General features: G+C 33.4%; 2 protein-coding genes across 6 annotated transcripts; one reads left to right on the top strand and one right to left on the bottom strand.

Moving 5' to 3' along the window:
- The first annotated feature begins 105 nt into the window (after positions 1 to 105).
- LOC115713739 (protein translocase subunit SECA1, chloroplastic) lies at positions 106 to 7,260 on the top strand. The gene is made up of 20 exons (XM_030642235.2): positions 106 to 851; positions 936 to 1,008; positions 1,668 to 1,874; positions 2,354 to 2,457; positions 2,573 to 2,752; positions 2,934 to 3,152; positions 3,385 to 3,498; positions 3,581 to 3,694; positions 3,899 to 4,066; positions 4,241 to 4,416; positions 4,834 to 4,897; positions 5,010 to 5,156; positions 5,290 to 5,385; positions 5,458 to 5,526; positions 5,642 to 5,743; positions 5,812 to 6,063; positions 6,182 to 6,249; positions 6,406 to 6,523; positions 6,620 to 6,859; positions 6,942 to 7,260. Exons 1-20 carry the CDS (start codon positions 435 to 437, stop codon positions 7,092 to 7,094), a joined length of 3,081 nt encoding a protein of 1,026 aa, XP_030498095.2. The 5' UTR covers positions 106 to 434; the 3' UTR covers positions 7,095 to 7,260.
- Positions 7,261 to 9,509: 2,249 nt separating this feature from the next.
- LOC133028960 (uncharacterized) lies at positions 9,510 to 15,820 on the bottom strand. 5 transcript variants are annotated; one of them, XM_061108000.1, is made up of 9 exons: positions 15,603 to 15,818; positions 14,787 to 14,842; positions 14,627 to 14,687; positions 14,261 to 14,389; positions 14,079 to 14,150; positions 13,945 to 13,999; positions 13,767 to 13,856; positions 13,517 to 13,684; positions 9,510 to 9,816 (listed from the first exon to the last, which is right to left on the bottom strand). In XM_061108000.1, the coding sequence occupies exons 1-9, from the start codon at positions 15,746 to 15,748 to the stop codon at positions 9,757 to 9,759; spliced, it is 837 nt and encodes a 278-aa protein (XP_060963983.1). In that variant the 5' UTR covers positions 15,749 to 15,818; the 3' UTR covers positions 9,510 to 9,756. The 5 variants fall into 5 exon arrangements, with proteins under 5 accessions (XP_060963983.1, XP_060963980.1, XP_060963979.1 ...); XM_061107997.1 differs by lacking the exon at positions 9,510 to 9,816 and adding an exon at positions 13,153 to 13,399 and having other exon boundaries at positions 14,079 to 14,147; positions 15,603 to 15,820; XM_061107996.1 differs by lacking the exon at positions 9,510 to 9,816 and adding an exon at positions 13,153 to 13,399 and having other exon boundaries at positions 15,603 to 15,816.
- Between the last annotated feature and the right edge of the window lie 10,072 nt (positions 15,821 to 25,892).

Raw genomic sequence — 25,892 nt, 5'->3', positions numbered from 1 at the left:
TGGCTGCTATTGAATTATTAAAAGTTGCAAACATGCAATGGTGACCGTCGGATCAGAGGCTTAATGTTTATAAATTTATAAATTATCCAAATAATAATACTTTTATAAAATTAAAAGTGCTTTCTATTTAAGGTCCTTGAAAATCGGAAAGAAACTCAAGTTTGGATTACATTCGAAGCCGTTTTTGTTTATCTTTTCCAGCTTGGAAAGTTTTTAACTTTAAAGTTTCAACTAGAGAAAGAGTCAGAGTCAGTCACATATTGGCTTACACGCACACACCTTATCTCCCCCACACACACTGCTCTGTTCTTCGCTTTCTTCACAAAACCCAGAAACAACACATAGTACAACGCTACCTTTCGCCCCTTACTTCTTTCTCATTCAAACTTCTGCTGTACAATTCATTCTTCTTCTCTTCTATTTTTAGCTCAACAATGGTGACACCCTTGTATAAGCCGCCTCTGGCCAATCAGTACCCGTCTGTTTCACCTCTCTGCACCGACTGTTCTCATATTCTCAACGACTTCTGTCGTAAACCTCAAATGGGTCAGTCCATTTTCGCTCCGAAATTTAGTCAAGTTTTCCTCTTTCCTCCCAAAACGTCGAAACTCGGGAGTGGTAAAAGGCATCATCAAATGCGAGCTTTTGCTTCGTTGGGAGGACTCTTAGGTGGGATTTTCAAAGGGACTGACACTGGGGAATCCACCAGGCAGCAGTACGCTTCTATTGTCACTGCAACTAACAGGTTCGAAACTGAGGTGTCTGCTCTGTCTGATTCGGAGCTGAGGGAGAAGACTTCGGCGTTCAAAGAGCGAGCTCAGCGGGGCGAATCTTTGGATTCTCTTTTGCCTGTAAGCGTAGCCTTTTTCAATAGTGATATGACTACAAATCTCATGGTAATATGCTTTTATTTTATAATTTGAGTTGAATTGCAGGAAGCATTTGCTGTTGTAAGAGAGGCTTCCAAACGAGTTTTAGGCCTTCGTCCCTTTGATGTCCAACTAATAGGTACTAATAAGTAATACCCATGCGATAGTATATTTATAAGAATATGTTTTCGTTTGATTGTTGATTGATCATATTCCATTTAAGTAACTTGGTTATTAACTGATCATTACTACGTTGAGCACCCCTGAAACTGGCCCCCATATTCCTAGTTCGCTTCCAGTTTCCCTCATGAGTAAGCTGAAATAGGTGTTTTATGTCATCTGTTTTGGGTCATCTCTGAAGGGTCAAATCAATCTTTCTTTACAACTCATAATGTGTTATCACTAAGGAAAATCCACTGTGTTCAATTCAACTTGTGGTTGTGGAGTCATCTTGCTGAATTTCAGACCACTTAATGAGTCATATATGTTAAATTTGTGGGGAAAGAAACACACTGGCTTTATCAAGAAAGTATTATTAGTACTTTGTCACAGAGTCATCTTGCTATAAATCAGATCACCCAATAAGTCTTCAGTATTAAATTTCACATTAGTTTCACTGTGGATATTCTTAAAAATACACACTTCATATCTAGCAATGACCTTTATCCTGTCTTTGTTGGAGTTCTACATCTCTATCTTTAATCACAGTATTTTTGCTTATATCAAAGATCTGCATGTCTATATTCGATGGGCTTATTACAGTCCTATTTTTCTTTGTTTTTTTTTTTTATTCGTTAGGTGGTATGGTTCTTCACAAGGGAGAAATAGCTGAAATGAAAACTGGTGAAGGAAAGACCCTGGTAGCTATTTTACCAGCTTATTTGAATGCATTAACTGGAAAAGGTGTTCATGTTGTCACTGTCAATGATTATCTGGCTCGAAGAGATTGCGAGTGGGTTGGTCAGGTTCCTCGCTTTCTTGGATTGAAGGTTGGCCTAATTCAACGTATGTCTCATTCTAATGCACATCTTATACTCCGCTTTTTGTACCTTTGTTCTTGTTACTATTACTTGTAAGTTGTAATTGGATAGGTTATGAAAGGATCCTAGCCATTTGGAGATGTCATCTCTCTACCTTACTAGAAATGACTAGTATAAATAGTTTTTTGCTATCTCTCGTTTGAGTCACACACATTCTCTCCTATACTTGTAAAGTGACACTTCAAACTCTAATGTTACTCTAGTGCTTCCTTCCCAGCCCCATACAGTTTTGAATATCTTGTTTGTCTCTTCTGTTTTAGTTTATTTTTTTTCCTAACAGAGGTAGATTCGATTCCTGTATCAATCTACTTCCGTTACTTCTATGAACTTTCTTTGGTATATATTTTCTTTATAACATAGTCAAAGCTTCAAATTTATCTTCTAATGATGAAACTTTGCTGCTCAAAATTGATTCACTTGATATTTTCACTCCATTGTTGGCAGAGAACATGACCAGTGAGCAAAGAAAAGAAAATTACTTGTGTGACATCACCTATGTCACCAATAGTGAGCTGGGTTTTGATTACTTGAGGGACAATCTTGCCACGGAAAGTAATTCTTGCTTTATCTGCTGTCTTTTTCATTCTGCTGTGGTTAGCTTTTATGATCAAGAATTGCTTTACTTCTTGTATGCATTCTGACTGTATTTTCTTGCATATGCAGAGTGTCGATGAGCTTGTGTTGAGGGATTTTAATTACTGTATAATTGATGAGGTTGATTCTATCCTTATTGATGAGGCAAGAACACCTCTCATCATATCTGGACCAGCGGAAAAACCTAGTGATCGTTATTATAAAGCTGCAAAGATAGCTACAGCCTTTGAGCGAGATGTACATTACACTGTAAGAATATAAGACAAACATCGTAGCAATTAAGTAAACATGATATTGAACAATTTTTCAACCGTAAAAGTATGAAAGAAACAAGGTCCAGACTTTTATCAGGAGACAGAAAATTAGTGTGTAGTTGTGAGCTAAAGGAAAACAATCTGTGTTACTAAATGACTGGCCCTTCTTGCTGTAGGTCGACGAAAAGCAAAAAACAGTTCTACTTACAGAGCAGGGTTATGAAGATGCTGAAGAGATTCTGGATGTCAAAGATTTATATGATCCCCGAGAACAATGGGCATCATATGTTCTGAATGCAATTAAAGCCAAGGAAATATTTCTTAGAGACATAAACTATATCATCCGTGGGAAAGAAGTTCTTATTGTAGATGAATTTACTGGCCGAGTTATGCAAGTGAGTTTCTTTGTCATGGAGCCTATTGACAAATTTTCTTCCTCTTTACTTTAATTGTTTTTCTTATTTATTTTTATTTTGAAGACGATGGAACTTCTATAATCGATTATACTGTCAGTTAATACTGCTAAGGGTTTGTTTAATTTTCATGTAATAGCTAATGCTAATATATAGTTCTTAGTTCATGGAGGAACATAATCACACTGGCTAGTCACTTGTCCTTTTCTTTTAGGGAAGGCGGTGGAGTGATGGGCTTCACCAGGCAGTCGAAGCAAAAGAAGGTTTGCCCATCCAGAATGAAACCATTACGCTGGCTTCAATTAGTTACCAGAACTTCTTTCTCCAGGTTGGGGCATTCTTTTTCTAGACGTATCAAATGGTGCATTTGTGGAAATTAACTCTCACATAATTATGTATTGCCACTCCAGTTCCCAAAACTTTGTGGAATGACTGGCACTGCAGCAACTGAAAGCACAGAATTCGAAAGCATATACAAGCTAAAAGTTACAGTAGTTCCTACAAATAAACCTATGATGAGAAAGGTTTGTTCTAATTTACTCCTTTCATCTTGTAATGGAGAATTAATGCCAAAAATGTGGATATAAAGTTACGTTTTATTATAAGTTAAGAAAACTGATGAAACAATGGCACATATGTTTGCTTTTGAGTTCATGGTACTGAACATTCAATGCCTTTTGACCATTCTAACTATCTTTCCACTCTCTTTTTCTTTTTCGCCACCACAGGATGAATCTGATGTAGTTTTCAGAGCAACATCAGGAAAATGGAGAGCGGTTGTGGTAGAGATTTCTAGAATGTACAAGACAGGTCGCCCTGTGCTTGTTGGCACGACAAGTGTTGAGCAGAGTGACTCATTGTCTGAGCAGTTGAAAGAATCTGGAATTCCGCACGAGGTGTGATCTTTTGGTCTTTATGGCACAAATCTTGTTACCTATTTTATACGGGAAAAAAAATAAGTAATTTGATAAAAGCAATATCCACGGGGTATTGTAGGTTACATGTTATACTCTTGAGACAATTGTGGTTGTAGTATACTCTTATTTTTGATAGATTGTTATTGTATATAGGTTCTAAATGCAAAACCAGAAAATGTGGAAAGAGAAGCAGAGATTGTTGCACAGAGTGGTCGACTAGGAGCAGTGACAATTGCTACCAATATGGCAGGTCGTGGAACGGACATAATCCTAGGTGGTAATGCAGAATTTATGGCAAGGTTGAAGCTACGGGAGATGCTAATGCCAAGGTCCAACAAAGTTTTATTATAATTGATTTCTTTTTCAACATACATATTGGAGAATGGCTATCATATCCTATTAGTACTGATGCAAATTGGTTCAATCTTCAAACTGAACTATTACTCCATTGGCATGATCCACCACAAATCTTGCTTTCATGGCAAGCATTTTCTATTGTATGATAATCTTGTTGAAATTGATGAATCGCTTGTATAATAGAATAACTGACTGTCACTAGAAACAACCAAACTCTTTGCATGCATGATAGACTATTCAACTTGTTTAGGTGAATATGCATAATCAATAGCAAAGTGAAGGAGCAGCTCTGCTTTTCATAAGCTATTCTTTGCACATGGCGCAATGGAAATCATATACCAGTAACTACAGAGTTTTCGGGCATTAACTTGTTTACATTTATATTTCAGTATTGTTAAACCAATTGAGGGTGTTGTATCAATAAAGAAACTTCCTCCTAAGAAGACATGGAAGGTATGTTTTTTGTTTCTCTTGATTAAGTTTTTTACTTTCTCTTCTCATATCACGAAATTATACTGTGCAACACTTTTGGTGTGTCTATAACTTAGAATGATTTATCTTTCAGGTTGACGAAAAGCTATTTCCATGCAATCTATCCAAGGAGAATTTGAAGTTGGCCGAGGAAGCTGTAAAATTAGCTGCCCAAACATGGGGCAAAAGATTGTTGACTGAACTTGAAGCAGAGGAGCGTCTATCTTATTCTTGCGAAAAGGTCAAATTAATAAAATAATTTTACAGAAAATACTAGTTTTCCTTTTGCACTTTATTGTGTCAGACCGAAATCAAACTGCATAGAATACACTTGTACCATATCGGTTTTAAGCCATCTTTATTTGCAATTGTAGGGTCCTGCTCAGGATGAAGTCATAGCCAAGCTGAGGGATGCATTTAAGGAAATTGTTAAAGAATATAAGATATACACCGAGGAAGAAAGGAACAAGGTAAGTTTATTTCCCCCAAGTCGAAGTTCCCACAGTTTGGGCAGTTCTTTCATAGTTTTCTTTTTACTGCAGGTTGTTTCAGCTGGTGGACTTCATGTAGTAGGCACAGAACGCCATGAATCTCGCCGTATTGACAATCAGGTACTGCTTGAATGTGTTTGAAAACATTTGCTCTATCACTCTTAACATGTGTTTAAATATGAGGAATATTTTGTAATGAATGCTATAGTTTTGACTCTTAACTTGTATTATCCAGTTGCGGGGTCGAAGTGGCCGGCAAGGAGATCCAGGAAGTTCTCGCTTCTTCTTGAGTCTTGAAGACAACCTCTTTCGTGTGTTTGGTGGAGATCGAATTCAGGTACAAATTTTGAAATTTAAAAGTGCTAAGGGATAGTTAGAACTTATCTATTGTACTGTTACTCGCAGGGTTTAATGAGAGCCTTCAGAGTTGAAGATCTGCCAATTGAGTCCAAAATGCTAACCAAATCACTCGATGAAGCTCAGCGAAAAGTAGAAAATTACTTTTTTGATATTCGAAAGCAATTATTTGAATTTGATGAAGTATTGAATAGCCAAAGAGACCGCTTATATACTGAAAGAAGGAGAGCCCTTGAATCTGATGATCTCCAATCTCTTATCATGGAATATGCTGAATTGACAATGGATGACATCATAGAGGTAAATGCTTGGAAAAGCAGTGGCAGTGCTATGATGTTTATACATTTTACATTCTTCAAAACTTTTTTATAATAAATAAAAACTAGATTTCTCTAAACCTGGTCATGTTAATGAATAGGCAAATATTGGTCCGGATACTCCAAAGGAAAGCTGGGATCTTGAGAAGCTCATTGCCAAACTTCAGCAGTAAGCTGCATTTCTGTTGTCTATGCTTAGTTTAGAGTAATGCAATGTTCTGCTTGATAAATGAAAACATACCATCCATCTCTAGTCCAAGATGTGGCTGCAAAGTTTTAGTTTCTGAACAGAATTGCCTCTAATTTTACTTTATCCTCTTCTCAGGTATTGCTATCTTTTGGATGATTTGACACCAGATTTGCTCAAGAGTAATGGTTCAAGCTATGAGGAGTTGCAGGATTACCTTCGTCTTCGCGGTCGTGAAGCATATTTGAGGAAAAAGGTGAGAGAGAGAGAGACATAGCTACAAACTCGAACCTCAATCATAGCATCCCTGTTGTTTCATGTGTCTAATGTATATCTCCTGATGATGTATCAGGAAATAGTGGACAATCAAGCACCGGGTTTGATGAAGGAAGCTGAAAGATTCTTGGTCTTAAGCAATATTGATCGCTTGTGGAAAGAACACCTACAAGCGCTTAAGTTTGTACAACAAGCTGTAAGTTTGCGCGGATATGCACAGAGGGATCCACTTATTGAATACAAGCTTGAAGGCTACAACCTCTTCTTAGAAATGATGGGTCAATTGAGAAGAAATGTTATCTACTCCATTTATCAGGTTTGTATGATAATTCTATGATTTATATGTATCATAGGTTTAGGGTAGTGTTTTCTGATGTTGATATGTTTTAATGTGGCAGTTTCAACCAATGATGGTAAAAAAGAATGAAGGTGACAAAGATGATGATCAAAGACCAAAGAACAAGAAGTCAGGCAAAGTGGTGACCAATGGTAGGGCTAATGAAAATGTTGGGTCGTCGTCTGCAACTGCTAGCCCCCAAGCCAGTGTTTAAATTTTACGATACATTCCTTTACTGTCATATTGTTGTATAGAGACAAAATAATCATTCATTATTTAATCTTGCAACTTCTGCAAATTTGACTATTAACAGAGCAAAACATATTTTGGCAACAATCTACAGAATTATATGTAAAGTTGCTCCCCTTTTTTACTCTTGGCAATACTCTATAGAATTATATTACAAATCTCAAACAGATGAGCATAACACTAGTGTTGTGCCCTTGTTAGTGTTGTGCCCTTGTTAGCTCATTGGGTTTCTGCATTTGTTAAATCACTTGCAAGAATTGTTATTCTGAATTAAAAAAGTAAAATTGGAACGAATTACCGAATAAAGATTCTGGTTGAGTCGCGGACTATGTCGCTCTTTTTAAGACGTTTTGTGGCTCTGCTTAAAGTGTGCACAGTAGTCTAGCAACCACGACGTTTTTAGGATAAAACAGTCTCTGTACGAATCATTTTGCTCTGAATGATATCGCTATATTATACTCCAACAAATGCTCTGAGAAAGATCGTAAGGAAGAAGAGAAATTTTTTCTGTTGTGTTTGAAAATATGTATTATTCCGTTGTTTTGATATGACTTATATAGAGAAGTCAATATTTATTTTATTAAATAATTTTTTTTTGTAAAAAATAAAGTGAATCATCAACCATGCACACAAATCTAGGTGACTCTTAGAGCATCTCCAATGGTAAAATTTTAGAAAATGCTTGGTGAGGTGGAATATTTGAAAATATATTAATTTAGTTAATATGATAAGTTGTACAACACTTAATAAAAAAAAATACTAGCGTTGGTATATTGTTAAAAACAATAGAAAAAAAATACTAACTATAGTATCAAATTTAGTATTGTTTTCTTTTTCCATTTTTCTATGTGAAAATCATTAGTCATAAATTGATCTTTGTTTTTGTGAGAGAAATATTTAAAAATATATTAATTTAGTTAATATGATAAGTTGCACATATATACACATTTATTAATAACTGGATAGATGTTACGTGTCAAGTCATGTATGTTAATTTTATTTTAGTTTTTAGTTTTTTAATATCATAATTTTAAAAGGCTAATTAGTAATTTTTTCCCCCGAACTTTGACATGTACTAAATCGTGCCCCTTGAACTTTTTTGGCCGTTAAAAATTCCTCCCGAACTATTGAGATTGTTAAATTTAAGGATTTTTGTCTAATTTTAGTAAAAAAATTCTAACATGGATGAAAGTTCAAGGGGCATGATTTAGTTCATATCAAAGTTTGAAGGGCATGATTTGGTAGATTTAAAGTCTGGGGAGCATGGTTTAGTACATAAACAATCATTGAAACAGTAAAATTGAATGAAATTAGACAAAAATCCTTAAATTTAACAATCTCAATAGTTCGGGGAGAATTTTTAATGACCAAAAAAGTTCAGGGGCACGATTTAGTACATGTCAAAGTTCATGGGGGAAAATTACTAATTAGCCATTTTAAAATTTATAATATTCAATGTAGTGATAATAATTGAAATTTGAAAGCATAATAGTGATTTAAATAAAAACAAAAGTTACTATTATACTTAGTGTCAAAAATTACTATTATACTTTGTAATAGTAATTAAAAAAAAATTATTATTCGTCCTAAATTTATCTTTGCAATTAATGAAAATGCTAATCTGGTTAAACTATCAAAACATTCAAATTTAATTTAAAATAATATTTAAAATTTAACTAATTCTAAATATCAAAATTTGAAAATAATTTTTAATAAAAAAGTAAACAATACAAACAAATTTATTATTAATTGCAACACTTTAGGTGGATTAATTATATTTAGGTTTAACTAATTTTTTTATTTAAAAAATAAAGTCACCCAATAATTTCTCATAAACCGAAAATTCTGTTATATAACCACATTTTATATAGAATAGATATATGCATAATAGAATGATAATTAAATTTGAATGTTTTGTAATTTATTTAATTAATATAGAATGTGGATATATCTAACAAATTAGTAATAATTTTTAAAGGAATTATTTCGTATACTATTTTTTATTTTATTTTTTTGATTTACGGTTTGAATTGCTCGAGGTAATTTCTATGTAGGGCACTATGTGGATTTTAATTGCGATATAAGTTGTTCCGTAAATTTTTATATAAATTTCCGTAAATATATATATATGATAACTCTAGAAATTAGAGTTATTTTTCACATTTTTTTTTAACTAAAAATTGGTTTAGTTCTTAAGTTTTTAATTAATTTAGTAAGTTTTTAATTAATTTTGAATTTATTAGCTTTATTGTAATTTTATATGTTTTTATGTGTTTTTATAATTATTTGATTATAATATGTTATGTGGTATTTATTTTTAATTTTATTTTAGTTTTCTAATTAATTTTATGTATCTTTAGGTGTATTTAGTAGAAAAAGATTGGGATTAAAATGAAGAAAAACTTAAAGAAATGGGTCAAAAGCATAATTTTAGAAAAGGAAATCAGATCAGCCTTTATGAAGCCCACTCTCAGTCACAGTCAACAGCCCATCCGCACCCTTCGTTGACTGATCGAAGGGCTCCCATGCGTGCGTGAGCCACACTCCAGACAGGCGCAAGTGGTGCGCCAGACCTGCCTGCCAGCCTTCCTCATGCGTGGTCCCCAGCTGTCAGCGCCCAACGAATCTCAGCTCGCCACGCATGCACCAGTCAGCTGCAGCAGCCAACCAGCCCTCGCCAAGTGTACCTCCAGAAGAAAAAGAAGAAGAAAAAAATTGACTTGTTATTTGCTTTTCTCTCCGCCCAAAAAAATTTAGAAAATACAAAATACCAACATTTTCTCCCACACATTACACATAAATACTTATTTACTCTTCCCAATTTATTTCACCTAAATAAACATTCATAATTTATTTTTACCCTATCTTTTCACTATTTTTCCATCCAAACAAATATTTATTTTTTCCAATACTCTTACACATACTCTATTTATCCATTCTCTTCCCAACACTAATTAAATTAATCATTTTATTTATTTTATTTTGATTAATTTAATTCTCTAATTTTGCCTATAAATATGGTGTTGGAAGACCATTTCAAATCACATCTCTTCACCCCCTAAACACCTCTTCAACCCAAAACACTTCTCCATTCCACACTCTTCATTTTTACCATTTTCTTTCTACCATTTTTACATTTTGAAGAGCATGTCAAGTATGTTTATCTTTTGTAATTTTTATCTAGTTATGAGCTTCTAATCTTTTTTTAAAGATTATTAAGATGATGATGAAGCAAAATGTAACTAGATAGTGTTTATGTTTGTATGTTGATTTCCCATTTGTGCTATAAAGTTCATGGATTTTTCTATCAAAAATATGTCTTTTTCATCTTCAATATCATGTATTTTTTATTGTTAAAGCATATTTCTACTTAGTTCTTCATTATGCAAAAATATAATACTCTTTGATAAAATGTCTTTCATTAAATTGTTTACATCTAATTCTTAGAATATAAGTGTTATATTTTGCCTAAACATAGTTTCTTTAATTTTGTGTAGTTTCATTAAATTGTAACACATTTAATGCTTAGAAATTATACATTTTATAAGTGAAGAAAAATCCTACATTTTTGAAAATAACTTGTACTTAAATGAAAATTTTATTTTGGAAAATATGGTGAGATTTATTTTAACTATATCTAAAACTTGGGAATCAATATACTTATAAATATTATTGAACTTGCATTTTGTGGATTCTAATATCTTAATAATCTTATTTTACACATCTTATTTGAAAATCATTTTCATACTCACTCATCTTTAATCTTAAGTATTTTAGTTACTTGTCTTTTATTTTATTTTGCAATCCCATCAAATATTTGGAGCTAGGTTAGAATATTCTTATTTTGTTTGAAATAGTTTCTTTTGATGTTAGTCAACTCCCATGGGTTCGACCTTGCACTTACATGAACATTATATTCCGAAACGATTCGTGCACTTGCGAGTATAAATATTAAAACACTCACTTTTGAGGACAACAATATATATATAAAAAAACTGTTTTAAAGTGTAAAAATGAAAAAAATCCTTAGTTTTTAACATAATGTATATAGGTGTGAATTTTCCTAAAACAAAAGTCTATTTCTGTCATGTGACCCTTTAGTGAATAGTGTAGGGGTTTATTAATAATTTGCAAATGGTGTGAATTACTATAAATATGTAATTGTATAGCTATTATGGGATATGAATTGAGTAAATAGAACTTTGGTTCAATTGGGAGTTTGGCACTGACGAAGAGTGCATTTAAGAGATTTCTCCTGTCTCGAAGAGGACTATTATCTAACAATTGGTGCTTTCATTGAGAGCAATTACAATGAAAGATTCACTGTAAGAACTCTCAGCCATGAAGAAAACAGAGCTTGCGAAGATGTTGATGGAGTTGGATCTTCGTATTGATCGATTCTTCGATGCTTAATTGAAGGCATTTAAAGTGCATCTCATGGAGGAATTAGATGTTAGAGTTGAGCAATATTGCTCATCAACAGAGACATCTATGGCTCCCTCGGCTCAGGCACCATCGGAGAAGGCTCTCGATCTTGTCGGCAGGGACATTTCAGCTGGATCCGATCTAAGTAGATCGCAATTAATGTCGACTCGATCTATGACGAAGATGGCAGCTCGAAGAACACCGAAGGAGGAGATCGGCGTGGCTTCATCGGATGTTGTGGATTCTCGATCTATATCAACGAAGGCAGCTCGAAGAACTCCAACGCCGAGGAAGACGGAGATGGCACTGAATACCGCTGCAACAGGGGTACACCGACCACGACACCTTCGATTGGTGGAGGAAATTGGGCGTGTTCTAGATCAGAGCATAGATGGGAGATGGGAATCGTGGTCGCGCCGGATAGCAGAAGTTCATCGGAGGAGTGTGGTCACTGCCGGGCGAAGGGACGCGTGGGCATGCCGGATCGCGGAAAATAAGTTGGAAGAGAGTCGACGACGTCTATATGTTTACTGGTTTTTTGAAATATATACATACATATATATATCAACCTAGTTACTGCTAAGAAGAATCGTGGTCAAAGATTGAAGATTATGGAAGAAGAACTGAGGGAGATCTCACTGGCTGTTCATGGCTTCAAAAAAAAAAAAAAAAGGTGGTTGCAAGGTTGAAGACGACATATCAAGTACCTTAGGCTTTACTATTGATTTGGGCCTAGCACACAAATGGGTTAAGAGAGCTATTATCTATTGGGCTAAAAACATTTTGGGCTGAAATTAGTTTTTTATCTCTTATATTTTGTGCTTACTTTTTGTATTTGATTTTTAATTTTACCACCTTGAGGACAAGGTGATTTTGAAGGGTGGAAAAGTGTAACACTATGAAATAGTGTAGGGATTTATTAGTAATTTGCAAAGGGTGTGAATCACTATAAATATGTAATTGTATAACTATTGTGGGATATGGATTGAGTAAATAGAACTTTGGTTCAATTGGGAGTTTGGCACTGACTCGAAGAGTGCATTTCGGAGATTTGTCCTGTCTCGAAGAGGACTATTATCTAACATTTAGGCTTCTATTTACGAATCAAAAGCAAGTTTAATTTAATTTAGTTAAAACAGTTTGAATCCAAAGTTTAATTTAATTTTAGTTAAAACAGTTAACCACCACAGTTTTTTTTTTTTTCAATTAATTGAAGTAATAAGGCAAATTTAGTTGGATTGACTGCTATGAGATAAATATAAATATAATTTGAATTTTATATTTCTTTTTCCAAAATATGTATAGAAATTATAAATTATAACATATAATAAAAATATTAAAAAAAAACTTTTAATCAAGTTAGTTGGGTTAGTTTAGGTTTATTGGCAAGTTATATTTTGGTCGAATTCTTTTGGTTTAATTTGGGTGGATTATTCAGGTTGGCAATTTAAATTTTTTTATGTTAAACTCTACTAATTCTTGCCAGTGGTTTCACACTTTCACAAATGCAGAAACCCATTCCTTCACTATAAATTTTATGATCTATTCCTTCTATGTCATATTCTACAAAATGATCATTCATCATGTATTCTTGCAACTTCTGTAAACCAGGCAAATTTGTCTATATAATAGAGCAAGCCGAACATAAAGTAATAGATTGGAAACAAAAAGTTAATACTTGAGCAATAATCTACAGAATTATATGTAAAGTTGCTTCCCCTTTTGTTCTTGGCAATAATCTACAAAATTATATTACAAAATCTCAAAAACATGAGTATGGCATTTGTGTTGTGTCCTTGACAGCTTATTGAGTTTCTGCATTTGTGAAATCATTGGCAAGAATTTCTGCAAAGAGTTGGTTGATAGAATTGTGTTTGTCCTGAGAAATCTTATGAGTTTTAAAAACAGAAAGAAAGGAAGAAAGGTATGAAAGTAGGATTTTATGTAATTTGTTGTTATTACCTTAACTCCAATAACAATAGCAGTCTTAAGGTGGACGAGTTGACCTAATCTCAAGGAAGCTTGTTTGTTGTCTTTGAGAATGAATAGTGGTACCTTCCTTGACAAGGCCAGGCTAGGGAGATGCTTGGTAAGCCATCTGGGGTTGGAGTCAGAAGCAACAAGCAATGCCTATATTCTAATTTATTAGTGTGTTATTACTCGCTAGAATTGACTGGTAAACAAAACTAAACTAAAGAAAGAGACAATGAACCTGAAGCTGAATCTTTGTGGTAGAGTTGTGAGGCATGGCCATGCGTTCAAGGACACGAGTAACTTCATTGACCCCAATTGAGAATTGTTGCTGCCAAACCAAATTGATAAGAAACTCAAAGACAAACATAACAAGAGAGCGATAGAACCACAGAGAGAGACGAATGAATGAAGCTAACCTTGAACCATATCTTCTCAGGTAAAGAAGCATCAGCTCTGACCAACTCTATCTTTCTGCAGAGTTAATCCGTACACACATAACGTTGTTGAGAAAAACTCAAAAGAGAAAGAAAAAAATAGAGAGAAATAAAACCTTTGAATGGATTGGAGAAGCCAAGTAAGACGTTCTCCTTCGTAGTAACAAGTATTAGCACTACTGCTTCTGCTGCGGTTTTTAATAATGTTAAGTTAAAATAAGTTTTAATCTTCCTTAAAAAAATATCAACTCAAACCAATTTATGAAAAATAAAAAGACAAATCATGCTTGTGTCCTACTTTTTCTGGCTAGAGCTATGGCCGAGGACGACAAAAGAATCTTCCTTTCTGGAAGAATCAACAGAGGCTCCTTCTGCTCCTACTTTCGATATGGTGAGTGGCAATTCCATTGATTCGTAAATAGTAAGCCTAAAGGATCACATAGCAGAAAGTGAATTTCGTTTTATTGTAAGTCAATGTGGCATGTGCCTATGCTATGATTATGGCCCAAGCCCAGGTCTAACTCATATCCCGTTCAGCTAAAAATTCGTCTCCATTTGTATTCGTTTTATTTTTTTTTCCCATCAAAATATGTGAACTGACGATGACTAAATTACTGAGCTTGGTCCATTTCAAAAAAAAAAAAAAATTACTAGCAAATCTCACACTTTCAATAGTCTTATCTTCCTTCTCTTTTGGTGATGATCCCTTACATCAAATTTATTGTCTACAATTAAAAAAGAAAACTCAAATAATTATAAATTAATAAACATGATAAATGATAAAAGAAAGAACTATATTCAATATTCATCAAATATTTTTTTACCTTCTTCAACAAACTCAAGCTTGAGGTGGTGTTTGGGGTAATGTTTGGATCTTGCACTTCACATAATTGAGTGAAAAAATAAGATCAGATATACATTGCCAAAGTACTATTTTATTCCTCCTTTTTCAGATAAAAGTATTACTTGCTTTCAAATAAAAGTATCATTTTATTAGTCAAAGAAAATCACAATGTTATCAATTTTTATCACTAAAATTTCAGATTATACGGTAGCAACTAGCAAAAATAAGAATAGATATGTTACAACAATAAAAATCAGAATAAGATAACAAATTTCAAATTCCACATTATATAAACTAGAATTTGGCGACAATATTATATTTCTAACCAGTTGCAATAGCTTTTACATTTGAAAAACCTATACTTTCCTATTATGAATAAGATTGTAAAAACAGAATACGATATGAATAAGATTGTAAAATTAGAATACAATATATGAATAAGATTGTAAAAATATTGCCGTAAACAGTTTATTGCCACTTCTGTTAGTATTGGGAAGGTGCAATATATGGCTATAATTGTTTATAGGCGCACACATAGACCAAGTTATGATGCCTTAAACTTTGCATGTGAAACTATCAAAAAGCTCATAGTGTAAATATTTCCAGCAAACTGAGTGGCTGATAGTAAAGTAAAATCCAAGCCCTTTTCAGATCAAAGTGCAGAGTATATTATCCAAAATATGACAAAAAATTATAAAAATCGATTTCCACAAGTAGTTTACTCAGCCATTCAATTTATGATAATAACTGAGCTATCATTGGGAAAAAAAAAAAAGGTCGAATTCGAACCTGTCACCTGAGATGTGTGAAACTTTGCCGACGGTTTGAAATGAGAGTGAGGCAAGATCCTCTGAGTTTTTCAAGCAAAGACCAGACCAAAGAATAAAAGAAAAAAAAAACACTGTGTGCGTGAGTTATTGGCTGGGAGAGTGTGGAGTGCATAAAAATTGCTAAAGAGAGTGAGAGATGGAGGCAGTTCAGATATGTTGGGTTAGGGGTAAGATGTTTATTGATAATTACACCACCTCAAATTTTTAATTTTTTTATTTTTATACTGTACAGCAATTTTTTTTTAAAAAATAATGTATATATTTTATACTGTGTACTGCGTTAAGTTTTAACTGTTGTTCTACTGTTATTTCTTAGTTGTTCTACTGTTATTTTTAGTTGTTCTATTTTGTGTTCTAATGATGTTTTATAAAAACACAGTATTTTTGAAAAGATTTCCGTGTGATAGTATTTTTGTAAAAGTTAACCCAAATTCCAGTATTTTTGTAAGTTTTCCTGTAATTATTATTATTAAGTAACGGGCCGAGTTGGGTTGATTGGGCTAGAAATAACCTAGAAATGGGATAAATTGAGAAATATTTTTTTTTATTTATTAATTAAAAATATTTTTATAGTATATTTTATTAAAGGCTAATAAAGATTTTTGTCCTCTGAACTTTGACATGTATGAAATCTTGCCCCCTGAACTTTTAAGATCGTTAAAAATGCTCTCTAAACTATTGAAATTGTTAGATTTAATGACTTTTTTTTTTTAATTTTAATAAAAAAAATCTAACATGGATGAAAGTCCAGGGGTCGTAATTTAGTACATGTCAAGGTTCGAGGGGCATGATTTGCTAGATATAAAAGTCTAAGAAGCATGTTTTAGTATATAAACAATCACTGAAATAGTAAAATTGAATGAAATTAGACAAAAGTCCTTAAATCCAACAATCTCAATAGTTCAGGGGGCATTTTTAACGACCTTAAAAGTTCAAGGGCATGATTTGGTACATATCAAAGTTCAGGGGACAAAAATCCTAATTGACATTTATTAAGATATATCCACCATCATCCTTCACTTAAGTCTAGCACTAATTTACATTAACTTAAGGGGTTTAATAAAGACATCACCTATAAAAGTGGATATATCTTAAATAATATAAAAATAAAGATACAAATTAAAACAAATAAAGTAAAATGGATATATAATGTAATTTTTTTCATCTTTTTTCCAACCCATATATACAATACGAATTTTGGGGTTCACTACAAAAAAATTTACTTTTAGTCACAACAAAAATTTGTGACTAAAAATAAAAAAGTTGTGACTAATTATAAATTATCATTATTGTGTTATGACTAAAAGATCCGCGGCTAAAAGTATTAGTCACAAAAATTACAATTTGTTGTGACTAAATGTGTTTTTAGTCACAATATTTGTGTGACTAAAACTATATAGTGACAACTTGTAACTAAATACTATGTTTTAGTCACAAGTAACTTTTTGTTGTGACTAAAAGTCATATTTAGTCACAAAAAATATATATTGTGAATAAAAAGTTGTCACTAAAAGTAGTAATTTTTTTTGTAGTGATTGATCGGCCTCTTCTATTTTTTCTGAAATGTTTTAAAATAACAAAAAATTTACGTTTTTTTAGGAATAATTTTTTTGTTTTGGTTTGTTTTGTTTTATTTTATTTATTTATTTTTTCACTTTTTACGGATATTTGTTTAACACAGTCATTTTAATGTTGTCCCAAAAAAATTATTGTTTTCACAATGTAAAAATATAATATAATATTATAGCAATATGAAAATAATATTCTTTTTCTTCTATGAACATATATAAAAAAAAAAATCGTAAAACATACCAAAAAAAAAAAAGTTAATTTTAAATAAGGGAAATTTACATGGTATACTAACTTTTGTTATTTTTTTTACAAAAATACTGTCAGACGGTATTTTTTACTTTTTTACTGTATTTTTTTTATAAATTTCATACTGCAGTATACTGTGTTAAGTGTTTATTGGTGTTTTACTAGTGTTCTACTATTGTTTTGAGTTGTCCTGTTTTGTGTTTTACTGGTGTTGTAATTTCAGCGGAAATAACCTTGAGGATTCAATCATAAAATCTGCAATGAACTCACAACTTTGACAGTAAAATGAACATAAACCAATTAATCTCCACAATGAATCAAATCCGAAATCAAACAAAGAACAACACACGATTTTATCCTGGTTCCGGTCCTAGAGATCAATCTGATCCCTGGCCATACTCCAGCTGAGAAACATCACCAATCTTCATTAATATGTGAATAAGAGAGCAACAGTACAATTACAATAACTAGAGCAATCACAGCTCAGATGGTACTCGATACACACCAGAGAAAACAATCACAGTTTTCTCTCTATCAACCCGAGTACACCCCTTGTTCTTGAACCTCTTCAAGAACAGAACTCTCAGCTTAGAACCCTAAGCAATTCTCTCTAATCCTCTCTCTTATTCTCTCTCTGTCTTCCTTATATTCTCTATTTTTTTTTAGAAGTGAAAAGACTAGACTTATATATAGTCCTAACTCAAACAAGGATAGCACCAACTAACTAACTAACATAACCGAATGTTAGTTAAGTTAGTTGGTTTAAATGAGTTGGATAATAAGTTGGTTTAGAGGATCAATTTCCACAAATTTCCACCTTGATTCTCTAAAGCAATTTATCAGAGTCTTTTCACTGAAGCCTTGATGATGTGATATCTCGAAATGTTCAGCAAGAACCAATGTTCAGCAAACTGAGACAATGCATCAGTTTACTGAAAGTAAGAACCTTTGTTCCCATGTCAGCAGGGTTGTCACTTGTGTGCACCTTTTCCAATTCCAGAACCCTATCCTCAATCTTCTCTCGAATCCAATACAATCTAATGTCAATGTGCTTGCTTTTCTCATGGTATACGGGATTCTTGCACAAGTGAATAGATGACAGACTATCCGAATAGACTGTCCCTTTGTCTTTGAGCAGTAGCAGCTCTTGCAGTATTCCTTGTAACCATATAGCTTCCTTGAAAGCTTCAGTGGTGGCCATGAATTCTGATTCAGTAGTTGACAGTGCCACCACTGGTTGTTGTTGTGATTTCCAACATATGCAGCTTTTGTTAACCATGAATACATAGGCAGTGGTGCTCCTCCTATTGTCTCTATTTGATGCATAATCTGCATCAACATAGCCTTCTAACCTCACATCAGATGTGTCTTTCTGATAGATCAGACCATACTTGATTGTCCCCTTCAAGTATCTAATCAGCCATTTTACAGCATTCCAATGCTCTAACCCAGGGTTTGCCATAAACCTACTCAAAACACTTAGAGCATGTGCTATATCAGGTCTAGTACTGACCATGATATACATTAGACATCCAACAGCCATAGCATATGGTACACCTCTCATATTTTCCCTTTCAGTTTCAGTTTTAGGGCAGTACTCATTAGACAACTTGAAGTGCCCTGCAAGTGGAACTGCAGTGGCCTTAGATGAATCTAAGTTAAACTTCTTGATCACCTTCTCAATGTAGCTTCTTTGAGTTAGCACCATCTTTCCTTCTTGCTTATTCCTCATGACCTCAATCCCCAAAATTTTCTTGACTGCTCCCAAGTCCTTCATTTCAAATTCAGAGTTGAGTTTGTTCTTAATGACTTGTATTTCAGCCTTGTCTTTGCTGATGATCATCATATCATCAACATATAGTAATAGGTACACAGCCTTAGGTGTTCCTAGTTCCTTGTAGTAAAGACAAGAGTCAAATTTTGACCTTGAAAAACCAATACTCTGAACAAATTGGTTAAACCTTTGATTCCATTGTCTAGGTGACTGTTTCAACCCATACAATGACCTTTTAAGCGAGTGCAAACCGGATCGGTTTTCCATTTTCCACCTGAAAACCAGGTGGTTGCTCCATGAATATCTCTTCATCCAGAAAACCATTTAAGAAGGCAGTTTTGACATCCAACTGCTCAACTTCCAAGTCATTGTGTGCAGCAATGGCTAACATCATTCTAATGGTCTTGTACTTCACAACTGGTGAGAAGATATCTGTGTAATCAACTCCCTCAACCTGTGTGAATCCCTTAGCTACCAATCTAGCTTTATATCTAGGTGGTTCACCCTCTGACATTCCTTCTTTCTCTTTGAACAACCATCTGCAGGAGACAACTTTCTTGTCTTTTGGTCTTGGCACCAGAATCCAAGTTCTATTCTTCTTCAAGGAATGCATCTCTTCTCCCATTGCAGCAAGCCATTTCTTCTTTGATTTGCATGCAATTGCTTCTTCATAGGTAGTTGGTTCAGGTTCACTCTCAGATTGTATCACAGCCAGGGCATAGGCTATCAAATCAGCTTCAGCATACCTACTGGGAGGTCTAATATCTCTCCTTGACCTGTCTCTAGCCAATTGATAGTTGGTCAAATCTGGTTGATCATCTTGACTGGTTTCCACCTCAGCTGTATCTATACCAGCCTCAGTTGTGTCTGCACCCTGTGTTTCCACCTCAAGAGATGTCCTTGCTTCTGGTGTGTGGGGTAAGTCAATGGAGACTTCAATCTTGTAAGTGTTGATCTCCAACTCAGCAAGGTCATCCCTGTTAGTACCTGCAACATCAGAACCTTTGCCTTCCTTGGCTATCAAGTGCATGAAATCATGCTCATTAAAGACTACATCCCTAGATATGATAATCTTAGGTTTTCCATTTTCAACATGACATAGTCTATATCCTTTAACACCCTTAGGATATCCAAGAAAGAAACACTTAATTGCCCTAGGTTCCAATTTGTCAAGTTTCTGGTGTGCATATGCAGTGCAGCCAAATATTTTCAAGTGATTCAGTTTAGGTGCAGTGCCATGCAATTTTTCATAGGGGGTTTTTAAATCAATTACTCTACTGGGACTCCTATTAATCAAATAACATGCAGTGATCAAAGCCTCTCCCCAGTAGATTTTACCTAAGCCAGAACTAATCAACAAGCACCTAACCTTATTCAACAAGGTTCTATTCATCCTCTCAGCAACACCATTTTGCTGAGGGGTGTGCTTAACAGTTCCATGCCTAACAATTCCAAATTCAGAACATAACAAGCCAAATTCAGTATTAATGAACTCTAAACCATTATCTGTCCTAAGCACTTTCAATTTCCTTTCATACTGATTTTCCACTTCAATTTTCCATTCTCTGAATTTCTCAAGACATTCATTTTTGGTTTTAAGTAAATAAACCCATACATGCCTACTGAAATCATCTACAATGGACAAGAAATAGTGTTTACCTGAGTGAGTTCCAACCTTGTGAGAACCCCACAAATCAGCATGAACATATTCTAGTGGTCTTTTAGAACAATGGTGGCCAGCCATGAATTTCAATCTGTGATGCTTTCCCAACACACATGCTTCACAAAAAGGTAATGAGTTCGGTTTGAAATTGCCTAAGAGCCCTTGCTTGGTCAGTTCTTTAATCCCTTGCTCACTCATGTGACCCATCCTTTTATGCCACAGTTCCATCTCAGTTTCTTGGTGTTGCACAACACTAGCTTCACAAGCCATTACTGTTTCTCCTTGCAGAATGTACAAACCATTCTTCTTTTCACCTTTCATGATAGTAAGAGACCCGTTTGCAATTCTCATATGACCATTGTTAGACTTGTAACTGAAGCCTTCATCCTCAAGAGTACCAAGTGATATCAAGTTCCTTCTAAGTTCTGGTATATGCCTTACTTCATGTAGCATTCGAATAGTACCATCAAAGTGCCTAATAGCAACCTTTCCAATGCCAATTACCCTGCAAGAATTGTCATTTCCCATTAGTACAGTACCAGAATTTACTTTCCTATAGTCAATAAAATTTTCAAGAATAGGACACATATGGTATGTGCATCCAGAATCAAGAATCCATTCATTTGTGATTCTTTGATCTGAAACCATATACAAGTCACCATCAGATGAGCAACGATCTGATTCTTCAACATTAGAAGCAGAATCATGCTTATTTTCTCTGTCTTCTTTGAGTTTGTTCTTGAACTCAATGCAAAACCTCTTGATGTGACCTACTTTCCCACAGAAATAACATTTTCTGTCCTTATGGTATTTTCCTCTTGATTTCGATCTTGATTGGGATCTATGTTGGCCTTTGAAATGATCCTTTCTGTAGTGATCTCTGCCCCTATTGTTGTCTCTTCCTCTGGCCAAGTAAGCTTCATCTTTGACATTGTCTTTCTCCTTGGACATTTCTTGTTCTTTGGACTTCAAGGCTCCAAGAACATCATCAAGGGTGAGAGTATCTCTTCCATACTTGATCACAGCCTTTAATTCTTGGTATGCAGGTGGCAAAGATCTAAGAAGAATGACAGCTTGGCTTTCTTCATCAACAGTGTGCTTCAAGTTAGCCAACCCTATAATGATTTGGTTAAATACATCAAGGTTATCATCCAAAGACAAATGAGAAGACATTTTAAAACCATATAAAGATTCTAACAAATTAATCTTGTTAGTTAGAGAGGGTTTCATGTAAATCTCTTCAAGCTTGCTCCATAGTTCTCGAGCTGTCTTCATATTCTGAACCTTTCTTCTCACTGTATTGGACAAGTACATTATGATAGTGTAATATGCCAATTCCTCCATATCTTCAAGTTCTTCCTTCTGCAACTTGTCAGTGAGTTCTTCCTTGGGTTTCAAAGCCTTGGCAACTTTTTGATGAACAAGAATTCCCTTCAAACTTTCTCTCCATAGGCCAAAGTCTCCTGTCCCATTGAACTTCTCAAGTTCAAATCTTGCTGATCCTGTCATAACTGGTTGCAGATGAGTCTTGATTGAATCTTGATTCTTGAATTCCTCAAATGGATCTTGAACCTAAGCTCTGATTTTGTTGTAATTTCAGCGGAAATAACCTTGAGGATTCAATCATAAAATCTGCAATGAACTCACAACTTTGACAGTAAAATGAACATAAACCAATTAATCTCCACAATGAATCAAATCCGAAATCAAACAAAGAACAACACACGATTTTATCCCCGGTTCCTGGTCCCCAGAGATCAATCGATCCCCTGGCCATACTCCGGTGAGAAACATCACCAATCTTCATTAATATGTGAATAAGAGAGCAACGGTACAATTACAATAACCGAGCAATCACGGCTCGGATGGTACTCGATACACAATTCGCAGAAAACGATCCACATGCTTTTCTCTCTATCAACCCGAGTACACCCCTTGTTCTTGACCCTCTTCAAGAACAGAACTCTCAGCTTAGAACCCTAAGCAATTCTCTCTAATCCTCTCTCTTATTCTCTCTCTGTCTTCCTTATATTCTCTATTTTTTTTTAGAAGTGAAAAGACTAGACTTATATATAGTCCTAACTCAAACAAGGATAGCACCAACTAACTAACTAACATAACCGAATGTTAGTTAAGTTAGTTGGTTTAAATGAGTTGGATAATAAGTTGGTTTTGTGGATCAATTTCCACAACTGGTGTTTTATAAAAGCACATTATTTTTAAAAATATTTCCGTGTGATAGTATTTTTGTAAAAGTTAACTCAAATTCCAATATTTTTATAAACTTCTCTTTAAATAATTTGTGTAAATTTTCCATTTCCAAATTGGGTTAGTCGGCCCAACTGTTTAAAAGTGCAGTCCTAAGTCAACTACGTATACATAATAATCATCCACTCTCTTTCTCTCTTCACTTGTTAGCTTTGTACCTTTCATGCCATAATCTTTGGAAAATTTGATTTTTTATCCTTATATTTAGGGAAAAATTTTCCCTTAAATCTAAAATACCCTATATTAGTAAAATAGAATAGCATTTACTTAATTCTCACATTACCCCCTCATTCAAATCTGACTCTCCTCTCTCTTTCTCTCTCTGTCTCGCATACCATCAACTGCACGCACACCGGACACAGACGGAGACCGCCCACACCCGTCCACGCAAGCCGCCCACACCCAACCGTCCCCACCGTCCGCGCAGCCGACCGCCCCCACCATCGGGCCCATCAGACCCAATACACCAAAAAAAAAAAAAAAAAGAGAACAACACATAGGCATCGGACCCCATCGGACCCACCATCAGAATCATCGAACCCAATACAAATTTTTTTTTTTGAAAAATTACTTAACACCATCAAGCTCCATTGGACCCAGCATCGGGTGCCATCAGACCCAATGAGAAAATCCAACACAAGCATCGGACCCCATCGGGTCTTCGTATTCCCCAACCCATTTGTAGGTGTGGGATCACAAAGGTGGTTGTTTCTATTACATTAATGAGTAATTTGCGACAAAACCCCCCTAACTATCAATTTACTTGCAAAAAACCATCCAACCTCATATTTTTGTAGGAAAACCCTCCAAAGTATTGTTCCGTTTACATTTTTAAGGTGTCGTCTGTCAAGCCTCGTTAAGTCCTAATTTTGCCCACGTGGCAATGACAAGTTTAATATTTTTAATCAAAATGCAAAGACATTACTTTTCTATTGTACATGTTTTTATAAGGTTTAACTTTTCACAATGTGGTACTATTGCAGTAAGTTAACAACAAAAAACTAAAATAGCTTTTACTGTTTAGTGTTAGTGTTGGTCAAATTTGGTTTTTCTATGTTTCAATGATATTTTGCAGGTTTTAATTTCTCTTGCTTGTCCTTGTTTTCTATTAGTTGAGTTTTTTTTTTTTTTCTATATTTCTTTTATTAGTTAGATTAATATTTTTGCCACTTACCATAATTATTTATTGAGAAGATGACAATTTTATTTTTTTACTTTGCAGACTTGGTGAGCAAATTTTGAGGAATTAGGACTCTAAGACATATTAAAGAATTGGGGTTGAAAGATATATTCGAGAAATCAAGGCAATATTTTAGAAATAGAAGTGAAATATCATATGTTTAGTGAAATATCACATGTCTTGGTTGTTTTTGTTATTGCAGAATTTCAGTTCACCTATGAATTAGGTGCAAAGTAGAGTTTTGTTAATGCACTGGAGTCTCTTCATATTTTTCAACCATGACAATGGAAGAACACAGATCATTGACCTGTTTAATCAGGACAATATGCCCTCTCCTAATCTTTTTCATTTAATTATCTTTGAAAACTACATTTATTATTTACTTAAAAGTATTTATTTGTTTTTGGGGTTAGTCAAAGGTATAAACTTTGAGTTTTAAAGTTAATTCTCAGGTTTATTTTTAAATTAATTTGTTTTCATTAGATTTATTCTTAATTTAAGTTTGTTTATGTATTTTTTTTTTCCTGGTATTGGGAGATCTCACTCATACTTTTGATGTATATTTGTTTGTATAATTTGAGATATGTTTTTATTATTTGAGATTTGGATTTAAAATTTCAAATCTAGATTTTTATGTTTTGGTGTTTAAACAAAGGGCATTTTACATAAATGTATACATTTTCTTAAATAATTACAAAAAATGTGCAAAGAAACACAATTTTAAAAATATACACATTTGAAAACATATTTACAAAAATTCATACAAATTCTTAATTAAATTATAATAGATATATTAATGAGTCAACTTACTATATTTAGATTTGTATAACTATTTTTATGACTAATTTATATAGTATTAATGAGTAAGCCTACTAATTACATAAAATTGTAAATTAATAATTACAAAACATAATAAAATACTAATAATAAACAATAAAATTTGTATTTATCATACAAATCACGTCAACAACATAAATGATATATTTTTAAAATTCAAAACATATATAATCATAATTTTTTTGATTAACTATGCCCAATATCATTATGAGCTGATTTTTAAAAATCTTAATTTTCACTTATCTACAATTTATATTTTATTTTTTCAAATTAAATAATATTTAAAATTTATAAAGTTATGTTTGTTTATTTATTTTTTAATGTAAGAATTATTTTTCAATAGATAAATTCGTTCACTGACTCATTAGAAAATAATCAACATATAAAAACAATAGAAAAAAAATATATTTATTTTAGTATAGTATAAATATTAGATAAGTTTATTTTTATGTTTACAATTATAATGAACATATCAATAATGTAAAATATTTTGTATGTATATATGTGTTTATTTTATTTTCTATTAGTTAAACATACTAATTTAATAAACAAAATAATAATATTCACATATGTTTATTATATTACTCTATGTGTGTCATGTTTATTTTTTAGTAATTTTTTATAAAATAAATAATATAAATATATATATATAAAAAAAAAAAATTGTTTATCTTTTTCTTTTGTTTTTGTTTATTGTATTCTGTTTATTTTTTTTA

Source organism: Cannabis sativa, unplaced genomic scaffold, assembly GCF_029168945.1.
Source record: "Cannabis sativa cultivar Pink pepper isolate KNU-18-1 unplaced genomic scaffold, ASM2916894v1 Contig3, whole genome shotgun sequence".
Classification (NCBI taxonomy): Eukaryota; Viridiplantae; Streptophyta; class Magnoliopsida; order Rosales; family Cannabaceae; genus Cannabis; species Cannabis sativa.
The sequence above is the reverse complement of the archived record's forward strand: the minus strand, read 5'-3'. Positions and strand labels throughout refer to the sequence as shown.